This window comes from Mesocricetus auratus, unplaced genomic scaffold (genome assembly GCF_017639785.1).
Source record: "Mesocricetus auratus isolate SY011 unplaced genomic scaffold, BCM_Maur_2.0 Super-Scaffold_100015, whole genome shotgun sequence".
Lineage (NCBI taxonomy): Eukaryota > Metazoa > Chordata > Mammalia > Rodentia > Cricetidae > Mesocricetus > Mesocricetus auratus.
In genome coordinates, this window is record NW_024429198.1 from 5,635,682 (window position 1) to 5,653,634 (window position 17,953).

Sequence of the window (17,953 nt, forward strand, 5' to 3'; positions counted from 1 at the left end):
GGTTTCTCTGTATTGTTTTGGAGGCTGTCGGTCCAGCCCGGCCTCGAACTCACAGAGAGATCCGCCTGCCTCTGCCTCCCGAGTGCTGGGATTAAAGGCATGCGCCACCACCGCCCGGCTTAGGAGTCTATTTTAACTGTAGGATAGTTGGGAGAAGGGGTGTGTTGTAGACTAGTATTTGAAGATTTGTTACATTGTTTATACTGTGGAATATTTGTTTAATGATGTAAAGATGTGTTGCATTTGTTTAACTCTGTGAAGCTGTGCTACTTTGCCTGTCTAAAACACCTGATTGGTCAAAGAAGGAGCTAAAAGGCAGCAGAGACAAGATAGGTTTGGCTGGCAGACAGAGAGAGTAAGTACAAAGAGCTAAAGAAGGATCAAGGAAAGAGAGAGGGAGGGAGAGGACTTCAGGTCCCAGCTACACAGCAAGCCACAGAGCAGGAAGTAAATAGAGATATGCAGAAATACAGAAAGGTTAAAGTCCAGAGGCAAAAGGTAGAAGGAATAATTTAAGTTAAGAAAAATCTGGCTAGCCAGCCGGGCGTTGGTGACGCATGCCTTTAATCCCAGCACTCAGGAGGCAGAGGCAGGCAGTTTTCTGTGAGTTTGAGGCCAGCCTGGTCTGCAGAGCGAGTTCCAGGACAGTCTTCAAAACAATACAGAGAAACTCTGTCTCGAAAACAACAACAAAACAACAAAAAAGAAAATGTGACTAGAAACAAGCCAAGCTAAGGCCAGGCACTCATAAGTAATAATAATAAGCCTCTGTATGGCTTATTGGGAGCTGGGTAACACGGCCCTCTAAAGAGCAGAGTAGTAAAACGACCACCTACAGTGGTGGCTTGGAACCTTTGATGCCCTGCTGCACTTCTGCATAAGGAGGAGCTGTGAAAGTTGTACCTTCTTGTCACAACCTGTAGTACCACACATTCCTTGCTCTGCAGTCCTTTCTATGTGGGAGTCACCCAACTTCTGTCCTCTAGTTCAGAAGATCTGATAGTGTGACTATCACTAGAGGCTGACCTATAGGAAATAAACACTTTCTGACATGGGAGAACTTTATCACTTAGAAGAATTCTGTAGCCTCTGGATTTCCCTGGGGATCTTGCAGTTCTGGGAGGCTGACTCTCCAAGCTGGTCATCTCAAGGATTTTACTTTCAGGCAGGAACCTGACCAGAATCTTGTCTTGGCCAGTGTAAAGGGCTGTGGAGCTGCTCAGGATTTGTAAGTGGCTGTCTTCCCATTAAGGGAGGAAATAATTGGGCTGTCATTTTATGCTCTTACTTATTCTGGGTAATAGAAAATGAATTCTGTTATACATGATTGTAAGAGATTTAGTAATTAGTTTACTAGATCAGACAAGGCCTCTCCCCTTATATTTGGAACAGATCATGTAGGGTGAGATGGGGGTCTAAACAATCCACCACTGAACTCACCTTATTTAAAAAGAAAAACACAGTAACATGATATGGTGAGGTGATATGGAAATGTTTAGAGACGAAAAATGTATTAACACATTCCCATACTGAGAAGGCTATGTTTGCTTGTTTTTTAAATCAAATTCTATTTAAATTTTGCTTTCATTGCATGCACAACTACACATACACATGGACACACACACACACACACACACATGTCTAATCAGTAGATGAGGGACAGTTTCCCAAAAGACAAACAAACAAACAAAAAACAAGGAAAAATTTGCTTTCATTCTTTTTAGCTTTAATTACTCTCACTAAATCAATGGGATCACACTATACCTTTTGCAGACAGCCTTTCAAGGGGTTGGATCCTGCTCTTTCATGCAGTCCTGCTTCTATACCTTGGCCCAAGCCTGCCTTCCATCTAAGATGCTCCTATCACCCCATCTCAAGAGGAAAACATATGCAGATGTTTCTCTCCATTCCAAAACCTCAATCACCTCTACTTTCTGTGTAGCTTATTCCTTCTATGCTTCTAGTATGCATAAGTCACAATTTGAATATCTACCATTTCCATACTTGGTTTGTTTAACATTATGTCAATCTTTTGCAATTCTTACATGCAAAAATTATATTGTAAGCATAAGTGGAATTTTTGTGGGGGGCAGCAGTCGAGTTTGTTACTCATCTTCCCCCCTCTCCCCAGGTGCTTCTGCTACTGAACTCAATGGTAGAAGCTCAATATTTAACAAAATTCATAGAAGTCATTATGTGTTTTCTCTGTATGATGCCAGCTTGTGTTTACCAAAACAGAAGTATAGACAGGACAACCAGGTTCTTCCTTAGGGCAAGCAGTCCTGAGTTGTATAAAAAGGCAAGCTGAGTGAGCCACAAGAAACAAACCAGTAAGCAGCATTCCTCTCTCTATTGCTTCTGTTCAGTTCCTGCCTCCAGGTGCCCCTGCCACTGCTTCTGCCTCTGATGATGCTTGACTGAAATCTCCAAACCAAACAAACCCTTTCTTCTCCATGTTGCCTTTGGTCAGGGTGCCTTTTCAGCAATAGAAAGCAAACTAATCCACTCTCATATTACTATAGTGACAATATAAACCATGATTTGAAAATGGTGATTATACCAGCACTAGGCTAGAGACCATAGCCTTGGTTAGTCCTTTTTGGCGGGAGGAGGCCTATGCCAGTGATTCCCAATCTGTGAGTTGCAACACCAAAAAGAACACAGGAAGATACAGATATTTACAATGCAATTCATAAGAGAAGCAATGTTACAGTTATGAAGCAGCAACAAAAATGATTTTGTGGTTGGGGTCACCACAACAAGAGTAACTGTGTTAAAGTTCCCAGCATTAGGAAGGTTGAGAACCATTGCTCTACACTTTTCTATTGTAGATAAGCACCATTATTTTGCTAAAACAACTCATATACCGAGTAGTCCACATACCTGGCTTTAATTATAACCCACCAACAGTCCTCTGCTATACACCCAAGGTGGCAAGCACCATAATACTGAGGATTGTCTCATCTGGGCATTAGTGTTCTGCCCTTGGGCATTACAAACTGACTGCTCCGGGCAAGCCCAGCTTGTTCTTCTCCTTTAATAGATCATAGTAGGAATGCACAGCATGCCCTTAGCTGGGACCACCTAAATTAGGACAATTTTGACTCATACTCACAGGAATTTTATAGTCTAAATAATTTGCAATCAGGTCCTGAATATATGGATGCTTCAAGAGAATATTAACTTCAATTGGCTCCAGGTTCTTGGCACCCAGGTCTTGAAAAGTCTTTATGAAATTCTTTAAAGAAGAACAAAAGTGAGGTTACTTTACTTTTCAATATTGAAGTTATTTTAAAGTGGATTCACATAATAAAGTAATTCACCATAAGCGCTCCACAACACAATACGTGTTTGAAGCAATTCCATGTAACCAACCTCTGCATAAATATTCTCTGTCTTTAGGTAGCTGGCAAATCTATTAGCATCCAGTACTTCATTTCCTCCTCCAAACACTTTGAGCAGTGTTTCCATGGAAATCTTTTCGGTGTTTGCATTTTCAGGGATTTCTTCTTCCTTTTGGTCCCTCTCATCTTTCTCCTCTTTGAGTTCCCGCTCCTCTCTAGTCACATTTTCCTCAGTTTCGGGAAATTCATCATTGGGACTGACAGTGGAGATGGAGGTCTGTCAAATCAAATGACGACAACACTAAGCCAAATTGAAGTGCTTTCAGCAATAGAGGTATTTTACCAACCCATCCACCACATGAGAACAGTAAAGGAAGGTCGGTGCTTATCACAAACCCACTAAACAAACTGTAGAAGAAAATGAACTGGCTACATTCAAAACCAGTGTCAAAATCCTAGAGAAGTTCTGCTTATAGTGTACAGAGGTCCAGTGGGCAATGTCTCCCATTCATATCAACCAATCCTCATGCTTTATTACATGACCAGGTACATAAAATCCCTTATAAAGGTACAAAGAAATAAATTAGTTTAATTTGTTCCCAACATCTACAGATGATAGCGTTGTTGCTTGAAATTGAAATTGGTTTCAGCTGAGGTTATGGCAAGATAATTTCCCAAGTCAGGTTGGGATTATTATTGATGCTTTTCAAAATAGAGTCAAGAGGCCTGAATTTGGATGTTCTTATTTTATATATAACTAAGGTGGTATTGCTTCTGAAACAAAATCTTATATATTGGCAGTCATAACAGTAATTGTGTCTCTCGATTCCATAGTTATAGATTAGAAATGATCCTAAATATCTACAGACAAAAGTTTTGAATATAGACATTAATTCAGTGTTATAATAAAAACAGATGATTTATAGTCCCAAAAGTAGGGGAAAATGACACAAATTATGCTTGTGTGATGGGACACAATTCTGTTATAAAAATTACGATTTGGAAGGATACCCAACCTAACATGAATGCACTTACAAAGAGCAAGTTCATAAAAAATCTCAGAAAGCATAGTAATAGATACACTAGAATCATCTTGTCAATAAAATAAAGGAAGCATTATATTAGAGAATCAACAATGGTTACCAGTGAGGGTAAATCCAGTGATTTCCTCATGATTCAAAATTTCTGCAATAAATTTGTGGGTATAGGGCCACATGTTTATTTTTTTAATGATAAAGTAATATCTACTTACTAAGCATAGAGAAGACATCTGAGAACACATGGATTCTGGTTTTCCTTTACCACTAGGAATGGGGAAGTGATAATTTAAGAGAGTGCTTATGTCTTTAAATGCCCAATTCAGTTGATTCATTAATTGTTAGCTAAATGCTTTCTAAATAAATGTGATGTGCCATACATGACATAATGAGGGCAACAAATTAACCCTTTGGTAGTCCCCATTTTGGAGGGGACTGTTAGCAGAGTTGAAAAATTGAGGTGCAATTGATTCAGCTTGGGGAAGTCATCTTGCTTTGGCTGGAGGTTTATACCTTTTGCTAAATAGAGAATTTAATTAAATGTTGAAAAGGGGATTATCTCAGTTGAATATTGGGTGAGCAAATAGGTATTTCCACACTTATTAAAATATGTACTTCTTCACCTAGTGCCCACTGACAATGATTAAAAACTATGTTGTTGAATTCAGAAACAGGTGTTTGTTTCTTGGACTTGAGCCCTTGGTGATTGAAGTTACTCATCAATAGGTTTCTAGGTCAGCAAAACATTTGCTAGAGTGAGGTGACTATAGACTGGACACAAGATTTCTTGTTGCCTGGGTGCAGAATGAGTGGATGTTTGTGTGGAATGTAGTACCGTTACATGACAACAGTGTAAAGACAGAACCTGTGGGTGAACAAATCACTAGTTGGTCGCTGAGCAGGCAGTTTTAAAGCTAAGAAAACCTCTCCTCCTTGTTATCAAGTGCATAGCTAAGGATGTGTTTCCTTTTTAACATCTAATGAATAATATTTAATTCAATATGTAACAATTTAAATATTCAACCTTACTAATGTCAGAGGCTTTTTTTTTGTCATGTGGACTAGGAATACACATTATGGCCCAAAGGGAGAAGAGGAAAGGATGGAAGGAATAGCCTCAGTGTTCTGAGAGGTATAAGCATAAAAGACACGTGCAAGAAAAAGGGTTCACTCTAGCAGACATTGGAGAGAGAAACCAGAGATGAAGAAACCAGTGAGAAGAAAAGCCAGTGCTTTTGAATATTTAGCTGCGGTATCAGAACAGAGAGATCCATGCTGCATACACAGAAGAGTGGGGGCATCTTCCAGTGCTGTGTTACACTGCCTTGACTCTCAGAGACTGACCTCCAAGCCTTTCAGTGTGTTCCTGAGCAACTCCTGACCATGCATTTCTATTACTCACTCAGCTCGGGCCTAATCTCCTAACATAGGAAATAATGTTGGTGCTGAGAACGGAAGCACCAACTGAAAGGGTGAATGAAGTGTATGGGCTTGGAACTCCAGGGTCTAAAACATGCTCCAAGAGGGTTTTCATAAGACCCCAATGATGCAGGAGTGGCAAATTAACAATTTACTGAAGTCAACATCACAGTCTCATACAATAGGGGTTTCAGAATTAGTCATCTCCCCCAAATTTCACTTCCTTCAGGATTAAGTCCACCAAAACTAGTGCATTCTTGAGAAATGTTTCACTCATGAACTTTTCAAAAAATTACCTAAGAAGCCCTGGCTTTCCACAAAGGGTCTGGACCACACTGGATAAAAGCAGCCTAGCAGTAAAGGTACAGAAGGAAGAATAAAATATGGGGCAAGATTTCCATTTGTCATAATAGCAAAGGCAGAAGGTCAAAGCAGAGATTTGGTTGAACGCCTTGATGGTGCATAGAGAATGGTTGGAGGTGTTATTTCTGAGGTCGTTGCAGACTCCTAGGATGAGGTTGCCCAGGAAACTAGAACGCAGTTGGAAAGGAACCAGGAATGGGGAGGCATGATTGGGGATAAAACCTTATTCAGGAGTGAGTGAGTCAGGCAATTCTTGTGTTTCTGAAGCACTTAGAATCCATTCCACATCTGGAACAGTCCCTGAGACTGAAGAGAGACATATCCCAACATCCACAGCCGTCTTTGGTTTCTGCTACATAATAGTTTAGTTCCTAAACAGCGTCCTTGTGCTTTAAGGGAGCCCTGGAGAGCAGATCTCAGATGGGGCTACCTTCTTGGGTGGGAACACTAATATGAGGTAGTGAGTGAGCAAGTCATGGACATCAGGGATGTAGGCCACCTATTCTAGGCACATGGTGCCATTCACAAACAGAGTGAATGTTGCTATAGTAATGGCTTTGGCACAGCCTCTCATTCTTTGGACTTTCTTACTCTAGGCAGAGTTATTTGCCCCTCTTGTTGACTTTTTGCTCCTATAATTGAGACTCCATTTCTTACGCCACCACCTTGCTTCTTTCTAGCTCTATTCATGAACACTGAGCATTGACTATGTGCAGCTACTTTGTAGGACAGGAGACAGACTTGACTAGACTCCAGATGGACATAACTAGCCTCAGGACTCAATGGATGAACAATGCCCTGCCTGAAAAACCTGAATTGTAACATCTCCTTACTTTCATCCTTTACTCTGTTTTAGTCTGTGACCAAAAGAGCACTCAGAGAGATCCTGAGAAGATCTGAGTCAGGTGACTGTGCTCTTCCAATGACTTTGTATTCCAAAGAGCAGAGCTGAGCTAGCCTTTCCCCACAACCCTTGGTCGACAGCTGTGCTAAGCCAGGAAAGTTGGGGAGACTAAGAGGGTATGTACTCGGTTAAGTGAAACAGTAAGGAGGATCTCCGAGGAGTTGGGCGAAAGAAAGCCATATCAGAATATATTGTATTGACATCTATTTTCAGTTCAAAATAAATATAGATTTCTAGTTTTTTTTAAATATGTGATTCTATATTCTTCAGCTTCAGTTACCTCCCTGTTTGGTCTGCCATTAGTTAATTTCTTAGGGCATGGATTGGGCAATAAAATGGAATCTGTTCAGGAGAGAAAATGCCTTTCTAGATCTTGCCCTAATTTTGACGATGCAGAGCAAGACAAGTGCTCACTGCCCACCAACATCCCCCCCATGAAGTCTTCTGAGTCCAAGACTTCTGAGTCCAAGTGGAAGATGACTTCAAAGAAATTGTCACCTTCCATGTGAACAAGATGGGTATCAGAGGGGATAGCTGGGGTAGAGAATGATAGCCAACATTTGAGCTCAGGAAAATTCTCTGACATTTTGCTGAGACCTAAGAGCAGGCTGCAATTTGGAATTAGTCACAAATCCAGTATTAGTTTAAAGGAGGCACAATCTACACTGGAATATAGAGAACTTACTGTGAAAGTGACAAATACTATTCTCAGGACATCAGGCCATACCTAAGTTACTTAGGTAGACAAATTCTAAAGACCAATACTCCTTACTTGTATATTTCCTGCCGTGTAAGTGTCAAATCATTAGCTGAAGCATATGTATTTGGAGATCCCCATTTTAACTTATTGGGTACCAGTCTGTCCTTATCCTGGCCTGGTTCTTTTGTCAAAGTGTGGTTTCAAATCTAATAGAGCTTATCTCTTCCCACAGTGAAAAGCTGTCAAGGGGCTCTCCCATTTCTCCCTAGTCATCTCTACTATTGAAAAATATATATGAAAAGGAAATAAGCATTGCTGGGACCCAAGGGGTCTGAACAGCAACCTCCTGCCACTATGCCCACAAAGAGCACAGAAAGAAACACCACCAAGGTTCTATCCCTGGGAGAACAAATGGGCAATCAAAAGCCAGAAAAAGTGTAAGTGGGTACCAAGGAAGCATCCTACTTTGTACCTGATGGGAGGCCTTTCAGTCTGAAAATGCCAGGGAATACCCATCTCTCAGAAATCATCGGGGAATGTATGGTGGCTTCCAAATTAGCTAGAACACTTCTGTGCCCTTTGAGGAAAGTGATGCAAATGTCTGTGGTTTTGAGGCTGCAATGGTATCAAAAGTAATATTCATGAGGGTTGTGTCCAAGGTCAGGTTTTGCTTCAGATACATTTTTTCACATACTCCTTAAAACACTTAGGTAAGTTAATAATCAACTTCCTTTTTGTTTACATGATTGATGCTTCTTGTAAAGCACAGTATAGTCTTCTCCTTTTTGAGCACACTTCAAACCCCACCAAGAGACTTTGAACAGATGTCAATTTTACTATAACCGTGTTTGGAGGAATCTGAGTTCTCCAATTTTGATGCAATTGAGGAAAGTTCACTGGGAGACCTGGTACATGAGAAACATTGTGCTGAAGACCTGAAAAATGTGGTGAAGGAAAGAAGTGAGTCCCTACCATCACAAGTTTTGATTCTTCTGGTGTCCTTGCTTCCTCCCAGAACCCAGAGTTGCTGCAATTATGCCATGTAGTTACCTTTTCTGCTGTCAGCATAGGAGTTTCAACCTGCCGGAAGATGTGAGTTCCCACAGCCACACTGAGGGCCCTGTAGACACCTTCCAGAGTGTCCGGGTGGCATGCAAAATACAGCAACATCTGAGTGTAGTCAAGCTGGGGTGGGTCCTTCTCACAGTCAGCAAACAGCCTGAAGAAGAACTGTTACACACAGCATTTTTAACTAGAGATTAAACAGGTTCACTATGGCAGTGAGGAGGCAGACAGGGAAATGAGGAGCAGAGAATCCAGGTAAGCCATTACTAGATTTACTGAAGTGTGAGACAGCAGGGGGTATTATATCAGGTCACTCACTAATGCTTGGCAATTGCTACATGACACAAAATAACACATATTCATTGCTTCAGCCATTCAACAGATGCTTACTGAGTAAGCATCAGACATGGACTTTTTAAGTCTTTATTTTTTATTTTTTTTAGATTTTTTTATTATTTTAATTTTAAACAGCTTGTTTTACATGTCAATCCCAGTTACCTCTCCCTCCCCTCCTCCTGCACCCCCCCAGCCTCCCACCCTATTGCCAATTCCTTCCACATAGGGGATATCTAGAGTCTGTCATTTCACTCAGGGTAGGGTCCAGGCACTCCCCCTAAGAGTCCAGGCTGAGAGAGCATCCCTCTTTGTGTTATGGACACATGATGTCTGTTTGTATTCCAGGGATAAAAACAAAATAACACAGATTCATTGCTTCAGCCATTCAACAAATGCTTACTGAGTACCTTAATGCATTAGGTCTTTAAAAACAAAATACTAAGACATCGGCTCATGAGGAGTTAATTTTGCTATGGAACAGTGCTGGACATGACACTGACAAATTCCTGAACTCACTGCCTCTATGGTTACATGCACAAGACCTGCACAGGATTGGGCCCATAAACATTTCACCATAGACTGAAGAGGTAAGGTGTCATGAGTCCCTACCCCTCTCCTTAGGACTTATTGACAGTTCATCAGTTAATGGCAATGGGGGAAGCATGTCAGTTTCTCCAGTGGTATAATTGTGTGTGTGTGTGTGTGTGTGTGTGTGAAAACATCACTCAGACCATCTTTTCTGTTCTATGGACACCACACAGCATGTGTACATGTATTCACTCACCTACAAGTCAGCCATCTTTGTCCATGTGAACATCTCTTTCTCAGATTCTTCAGTCTGCCTCTTTTCCTTCATGAGTGTTCTACCAGAATGTTAGAGTCACACCTTTCTGTGTACCTGAAGTCACAGGTACATGTTCTATGTTTCTAAGTTTCACTGCTGAATAGGAAGCTACAAACACTGTCCTGGATTGGCATTTCCAAAAATAGTTTTCATGTGAAATGATGACCAAACAGCAGCATTCTCCCCAAGTATGAGGAACCTGCTTACGTCACTGGAAGATGTGTTCACAGGTCATGTGGAAACCACCTTCCAAGAGCTTTATATGAGAAACAAGTGTGGAGGCACATGCTTTGAATCCTAGCACTCAGGATGAAGAAGCAGGCAGATGTCTATGACTTCAAGGTCACCCTCATCTACACAGCAAGTTCCAGGCCAGCTAGGGCTACATACTGATATCATTGTCCCAAAAAAAGAAATGATTTGTGGGATAATTTATCTCAATCCTGTTTCACATTAAAAGCATCAACAAACAACGCTTAACCCTGAATGCCAACCGCATATCTTGGACCCTGTTGGTAACCACATGACTCCTCCTCCTTCAACTCCTCTCCTGCTAGCATGAAGCAGAAATGCTTAGGGGGGAAAGACCATGTAGCTTTAATTCCCCACAGAGCTGAACTACAGACAACTAAAGAATGCTGAGAGTGGGAGAAATGACCTACTCCAGGAAAGAACACACCAATTGGTTATTCAAAACCAAATGGTCAGCCATGAAAACATAATATTATGCAGCAGGCTGAGCAGGTTATAGTAAGGAATATATATGTATATATATACATATATATGTGTGTATGTATATATGTATATATATATATAACAACAATTAATGAAAAAAGAGGTTATGAACTTGAAAGAGATAAAGCATAGGTGTATGGGAGGGTTTAGAAGGAGGAAAGGGAAGGGGAAAATGATGTTATTATGATATCAAAAGTAAAGGAGAAAATATTTTAAAAATTGAATTCAATGGAAGGGAATTTCTTACTTAAATGCTATAAAAGAGTCATGTTCAATTTTATACTGCAGTTTTGAACTTATGACTAACTAGAAACTGAACCATCAATATATTATACAGACTTTGCTGTGGTGTTGAAATTTACGATTTAAATTTTTTCTGCTATATTGCTGAATGTAGCTATGCTTGAGTATATTTTTATGTATATGCTTAATCATTTACATAGAAGTGAGAGTGACTTTTAGATTTTAAGGGTTTGTATCTATTGTGGCCTCAGAGATAGCAGCTGATTATACTGCTGCTATTGATGTCGTAGTGAGGACAGCAAGTTACTTATGGATATGGGTAACATTACATGTAAATCTTACTGTGTTTAACAAAACCAATGGAAGCAGATAAAGCAAATATTTGTAAAATGATAGACATTTGTCCCTCAATTTTAGAATTGGAAGAATACTTATGAGTTTTAGAATTGGGAGAATGGCTTATTAGATAGATGGGGAAAAACAACAACAAAAACCTAACTGAAACCCAAAGAGAATTCTGGAAAGTACCTAATAATCACACAGTTACCATAAGATTTTGGTTTCTGTCTCTCTCCCTTTTGTTCTGTCTCTTTGAACAAATATTAAAGCTTGGACTTTGGGGAAACAGCAAAGGATCTAAGAAGCAAGGGCAGAAACGTGGAAAATTCTGCAACTCTAGTAGAAAAACAGGAAGAAAATAACCATTGCCACTTACTGAATAAAAAATATATTATTGACATGTGTATGGTTGTTCCCACTTGTAAGTCCAGTACTTTGAAGGTTAAAGCTAGGCCAGGATTGCTGCATGTTCTGAGTTACAGAATGATAATCACCTAAAAAAATCAATTAATAACAATAAAAAGAATCTTACTAGTTACCTCTATAAGATGTTCCTGCCTGTTGAATGGCAAGGGTTCAAGGGGATTTTCTGGAATTTTTCCATCTTCATCTCCTGTAAACCACAGACCAGCCTACAAACAAACAAACAAACAAAAATATATTTACATGTAATAAAAATCCTTAACATATTGTGCAAAGATGTAACAGTCCCTCTTAAAGTCAAGGACTGGAACAATATTGTTCTATTTTATACCCCGTGGTCTCCAAAATAAAGGGTAGAGAAGACATAGAGTCTAGAGAAAATGCTAGATTTATATTTGCATTTCTTTTAATCGCATCCTTTTGCCATTTTCATATGAGATAAAGTATATGTTAGTGATATCACACAAATGAAAGTCAGCATAGTAGGGGTGCTAGCTATGTTTTACTGTTTGGAATGTGAAAATCACTTGGGAGTTATTTTACTGGCTACACTTTAGAGTGTATTGATAAGAGTAACTTACATTTCCCATATCCTGGTCATAATTTCAGAGTGTCTTCCTATTCCCATTTGGGAATGCCTCCACTAACTTTTCTTTCTTTACATTTCCACTGGTACCACTCTGCTATACGGGTGTATGACCTCTGCCATGTATCAGCCACTCAAATTTTTGGCTTTGTTTCCAGTCTCTTACTTACTTTTTTCAGTTTTTTTTTATGTGACCTGATTGCACTACTTAGCACTTCAACGTTGCTACACCACTGTCTGCTCAGATCCAGTTAGATCACATAATCCTTTGTGTCTAAGGTAGCTGCTATGCTTCTTTTTCACTCATAAAAATCAATACTTCTTTCTAGACCAGCTTAGATCACCACAGAGAAGTTAATCTCTGTCTCTTTCAAGAACTTCCCTGACCTTATTATGGAACAACCTTGGCACATCTTCCATTTTGTTTGAGTTGTCATTCATGTCTGCCATTTAAAACCATGCATAAAGTGTTGAGTTAAAACATTATATATTGAGAAGCTGGAATTTTATATCTGGTAAGCTCTTCACACACACACACACACACACACACACACACACACACACACACACACCTAGGTTGTATCACTACATTGTCTATACTCCATGCCTTCTTTTCTTCCTTCCAATAACTGATAGCACGTTCTTTAATAGTTAATGATAGCCCTGGGTTTCCTGTAGAAGTGAAGCATGGGTTTTCTTTCTACACTGAAAAGGAGACACTTTCACAACTAACAGAAATAAAAAAATACTGTATCTGACAGGAAACTATAATTGATGATATTATCAGTAAGCTACTCTGTGGAGGAAATGCAATGAACTTGAAGACACCCCAACAAAAATTATACAAAATAACTTGAAAGTCTCAACAATAAAATTTTAGTGATGTGAAATTTTAAGCTTGAAGCTATGTACCAATGTGCTTAAATTGAGAAGTAACATTCAGTTAATTGAGTATTGCTTTACTGGATTAATAGGTATTTCTCTTTAAAACATGAAAAAGTTCTTGGCACTCTTGTACTAACTTGACTAAAGAACTTAGACTATTTGTGTTTCCTTAAAGAAATTGTACTTTGTTTATTTTGGTCCTAGAATGTCTCAATGATTGAGCTTGAGGTAAACATATGTTCTCACTGGTAAAAGATGAATTGATGCTTTAAAAGCATATGATCCTACATGTTGTACATTTCTACATTATACAATTCTATAGTCTGTAATCTACAAAGGACAATTTTTTGATAGTGACAGCAGAACAAGAAGCAAAAAGCAAATAAGACTTTAAGCGCATTACCTAGCCGCAGAACTTTGTCTGAACAATTTCCATTTTAGAAGTTTCAGAAATCAGCCATGTTTAAATGGCTGTTGTGGTGAACTTGGAATTAGTCAAATAGAGGGGCAGACAAACATAGAGCACAGAAGACAGCTCTCTTTATAGAAAAGTTGATTTCAGCATTGCAATTACGTTATTTTATTGGTCTAATGTGACATATTCAATAGATCACATAAAATTTTTCTCTAGAAATGTTTTTTACTTTCCCCCCATGAAACACCACATTTTTTATGAGTCATCAAGTATTTGAAATCTTAAAAAGGCATGCAGTGAAGTCAAGTGCACATTCAGTATCCTGAGACATCTGGGAGTAGGAGGTAAATGGAGACACTTAAGCCAACAGTTTCCCAAACACAGAGATATGTAAATACTTGAGTTCTACTAAATGCATTCTTTAACATTCTGTAAGAAACTCACACTTTTGGTGAAGGGTGGTTCTAGTTTTGGAGCAACATTTTGGGAGATGTTGCCAGCGGCCTTTGTTCTTTTGTTTGTAAAAAGATGTTTAATGTGATATCCTGTGTCAATCAACAACTAAGGTTTGTATAAATGTCCATTTCTTAAGAATTTTAAGATATCTGGACGTGCATCTCTCTTGGGAACCTCCCTGTTTCCCAGACTCACTGGCACTGAGATTGTAGGCTGACACTTCCCGGATCCATATCTAAAATCCACATATGAGTGAGTACATACCATGTTTGTCTTTTTGTGTCTGGGTTACCTCACTCAGGATGGTTTCCTCTAGTGCTATCCATTTGCCTGCAAATTTCAAGATTACATTGTTTTTTTCCGCTGAGTAGTACTCCATTGTGTAAATGTACCACATTTTCTCTATCCACTCTTCAGTTGTGAGGCATCTAGGTTGCTTCCAGGATCTATCTATTACATACAATGCTGCTATGAACATAGTGGAATCCCAGTGCCAGTGAGTCTGGGAAACAGGGAGGTTCCCAAGAGAGATGCATGATACCCTGGAGAAGTGGAATGAGGCAAGATCTCCTGAGCAGATTGGGAACATCGGGGGGGAGGGAGAGGTAGCCAGGAAAAAGAGAGGGGGATAAGAGGAGGGGAGAAAAAGGTATGGGGGAGCAGGAAGGTTGAGTAGTGGTAAGAATAGAGGAGAGCAGGATGAGAGATACCATAATAGGTTGAGTCATTATAGGCTTGAGGAGAGAGCTGACACTAGTGAGATCTCCAGAGATCTACAAGGATAATATCAACTGGCAAACTAAGCAATAGTGGAGAGACTACATTAATTGCCCCTCCTTGATGATAAGGTTGATGACTTCCTTATGTGCCATCCTAGAACCTTCATCCAGTGACTGATGGAAGCAGAGACAGATACCCACAGCTAAACACTGAACTGAAATCCTGGAACCCAGTGACAGAGATGGAGGAGTGATGAGCAAAGGGGTCAAGACCATGATGGTCAAACCCACAAAGACAGCTGACTGGATAAAGGGGAGCTCTTGAATCCCAGATTGATGGCTGAGAGGCCAACAGGGGACTGATCCAGACTCCATGAATGTAGTGTCAGTGAGGAGGCCACAGCAATCACTGGGGCCTTGGGTAGTAGATCAGTGTTTACCATGGGGTATGAATGATCTTTGGGAGCCCATTTCAAATAGAGGAATGCTCTCTCAGCCTGGACATGTGTGGAAGGGCCTAGGTCCTGCCCTAGATGAAAGGACAGACTTTGGAGATCCCCCCAAGGAGGGCTTCACCCTCCCTTGGGAATGATGTGGGGATCGGGTGGGGGGCTATAGAGACTGGTGGAGGGACGAGGGAGGAGGGGTGGGAGAGGGAGTTGGGATTGACATGTGAAGCATTCATGCTTCTAATTTAAATAAAGACATATATTGAGGAAAAAAAGATATCTGGACATAGTATTAGCTTTGCTTTGCTGCTCTCTTTTTCTAATAAAAGCATCATAACCAACTGTAAGCAGTGGCAACATTCCTATTTTGCAGTTTGAGAAGTACATACATCAGAGCTCAATTAGCCAAACTAGCTTCTTGATCAGCCATAAAGAAATTCAGTAGGATTCAAGTGTTTCTTCATTTGACTCAATGTGTGAGCACAGGAACCTCTAGGCTACCTAATGAAAGGGGTGCCACGTATTAATTCTAAACAAGACAAGACCGGAAACTTTAAGCTTTCAGTAAAACAAAAAACAAAGACAAAACAAACACACACACACACACACACACACACACACACACACACACACACACACAAAGAAAAATCCCTACAGATCATTACCCTGCTTCAAAGTTAAGGTTGTATAAGTGACTTCTTTCTTTGTTGTCTCTAGCCATATGAATAGTGAACAAGTCACATTCAGGAAGGCACCTCTGTCATTTATAGAATTCCATCACCATTCAAAATTTCAAAATTTCTAAAGAGATGCATTCATTATCTGACTTGATGACTAGAAGATGATCTATCTATCTATCTCCATTTATCATCATAATGACCAATTCTTTTCTTCAATCATTTGTAATCTGGCTTCTGTACTAAAAGTTCCAACAATCCTTCTCTATAGCAAACCACCAGTTACATTCCACCCACCAACTCCAATGAGCAGGTATTGTGATCTGGGTTACCTATCACTTTCCTTAGGTGATTTCATCCATCCATGTTTCAATATCCACTCCTATGGCAATGACTTAGAACTGCCTTGACCTGCTGTATCAGACAGGACATTTCTGACTGTATAGCCACAGACATTTTAAACTCAATTTGTCAAAACAATTCCCATAGTCCACTAACCCCCTCATTTCAAAGGAACCCCCCCACATCCTTCAGCCACCATGTTCTTTACCACTGCTCTTGCTATTCTTGGGGGTAGAGGATACTGGGCATTGGGATTATTTAAAGGCCTCCTTGTGGTTTTAATATGCATCCATAGGCAGTTAACTACTGGCTGAGAACTTGGGTGAAGGATAATGAAGGTTTTGTGACTTTATAAAGAAACCTTATTTCTCCATGAATTTTTGGCTTTATTTTTTTTTCCTGATGATTTCTCTGAGGATAGAAGTCAAACTCCTGCCTAGGACTTTGACTCTGATGGTGTTGGCTACATTTGAGTAGAACAGAAAGCTGAAATGTGCCCTATCATCAACGAGCTGTATTCTTGTTAGACAAAGGGTTCTGGTATTGCTGGTCTACCTGCTTATACTGTTCAAAAGTGATGGTGCCTGTCTGAGCTTCATCCACAGCCTTAAACCTTTGCAGAGTCTCCAGGAGCTCCTCCTCCAGGGGGATGGGCCATGGCATTGCTGTAACCATCAAGAACTTCCTCCAGTCCACAAACTCTGAGTTTACTGTTAATAAAGAAGTTATCTCCTGCAACTGGAAGAACACAGAGAATCTCATCGGAGTGTTTGTGTGACTAACTTGAAGCTCCTCCCACTAAAGCTTTCAGAGTTTGGTTCCACCAAGGGACAAGAGATTTTGCACTGGCAGGCAGAGTCAGTTCTGGCTTGGGTTTACTTTCATTTTCTGTTCTAACAACTGATCCATACCAGCCAATAACTGTTTACTGTTACTCATCCAATTTACTTATGGGATTTCAGTTAACCTTGTGTTTTTTCACCAGCAGAAGGTTAAGGACTGACAACCTAACATACTAACAGGGTAGTGCACTGTAACTGTTCTAGTTCCTTGGGCATTAGTGAGATTATGATGAAAAACAAGGACTCTCAAAATCATCTACTGCTACTTGTTAAGATAGCTGCAAACTGGTAGTAATTGGGTTGACTCTTCTGGTTTCTGAAATGTTTAGGTGTTTGGTTATCAATAATATGTCTTATTTTCAAGTTCATTCACTAGTTTAAATTTTGTAGATTTCTTGCTAGTGCCACAAACTGTGTAAGTACTAGTTCTCTTAGAACTATTGACTGACCGAGGAAGACCAGCATTAAAGCCTTTTAGATCCCAAACAAAGCAGAAGCTTACATCGGGCTGGGTGAGGTGCATCCAGCTGCTAGGAAGGTTGTTCGTTCCAAGGTTCAGGGTCACCAAATCAAGCAGAATGTCAGTAAATGCTTTATTTCCTATGATGCCTACAACACAAGGAAACATTTAGTTATTGACTTTCTTAATGATTTAGCACTGCAACCATTACTTTAGAGAGAAATTACTTTAAAAACATTTTTAAAAATCCTAATGTTCTTGTTATCTCTCAAAAGAGTCCTCTGTGGTGCAGGAAAAAAAAAAAAAAGAAAGAAAGCAAAACAAACTACAACAAAAAATATTCCTGATTGAGAAAATGATGAAACTGCAT

At 39.8% G+C, this 17,953-nt stretch overlaps 1 protein-coding gene across 2 annotated transcripts in view; it reads right to left on the bottom strand.

The window, feature by feature from the left end:
• The window catches only part of Spef2 (sperm flagellar 2), a 169,549-nt gene that overhangs the window by 2,192 nt on the left and 149,404 nt on the right, over positions 1 to 17,953 (bottom strand). For both annotated transcript variants that reach the window (XM_040757663.1, XM_013119022.3), the window contains 6 exons: positions 17,626 to 17,732; positions 16,837 to 17,019; positions 11,869 to 11,961; positions 8,818 to 8,997; positions 3,376 to 3,621; positions 3,116 to 3,238 (listed from right to left, as the gene is read on the bottom strand). In XM_040757663.1, the coding sequence (XP_040613597.1) occupies positions 3,116 to 3,238; positions 3,376 to 3,621; positions 8,818 to 8,997; positions 11,869 to 11,961; positions 16,837 to 17,019; positions 17,626 to 17,732 (932 nt within the window). The remainder of the gene's footprint in view (positions 1 to 3,115; positions 3,239 to 3,375; positions 3,622 to 8,817; positions 8,998 to 11,868; positions 11,962 to 16,836; positions 17,020 to 17,625; positions 17,733 to 17,953) is intronic.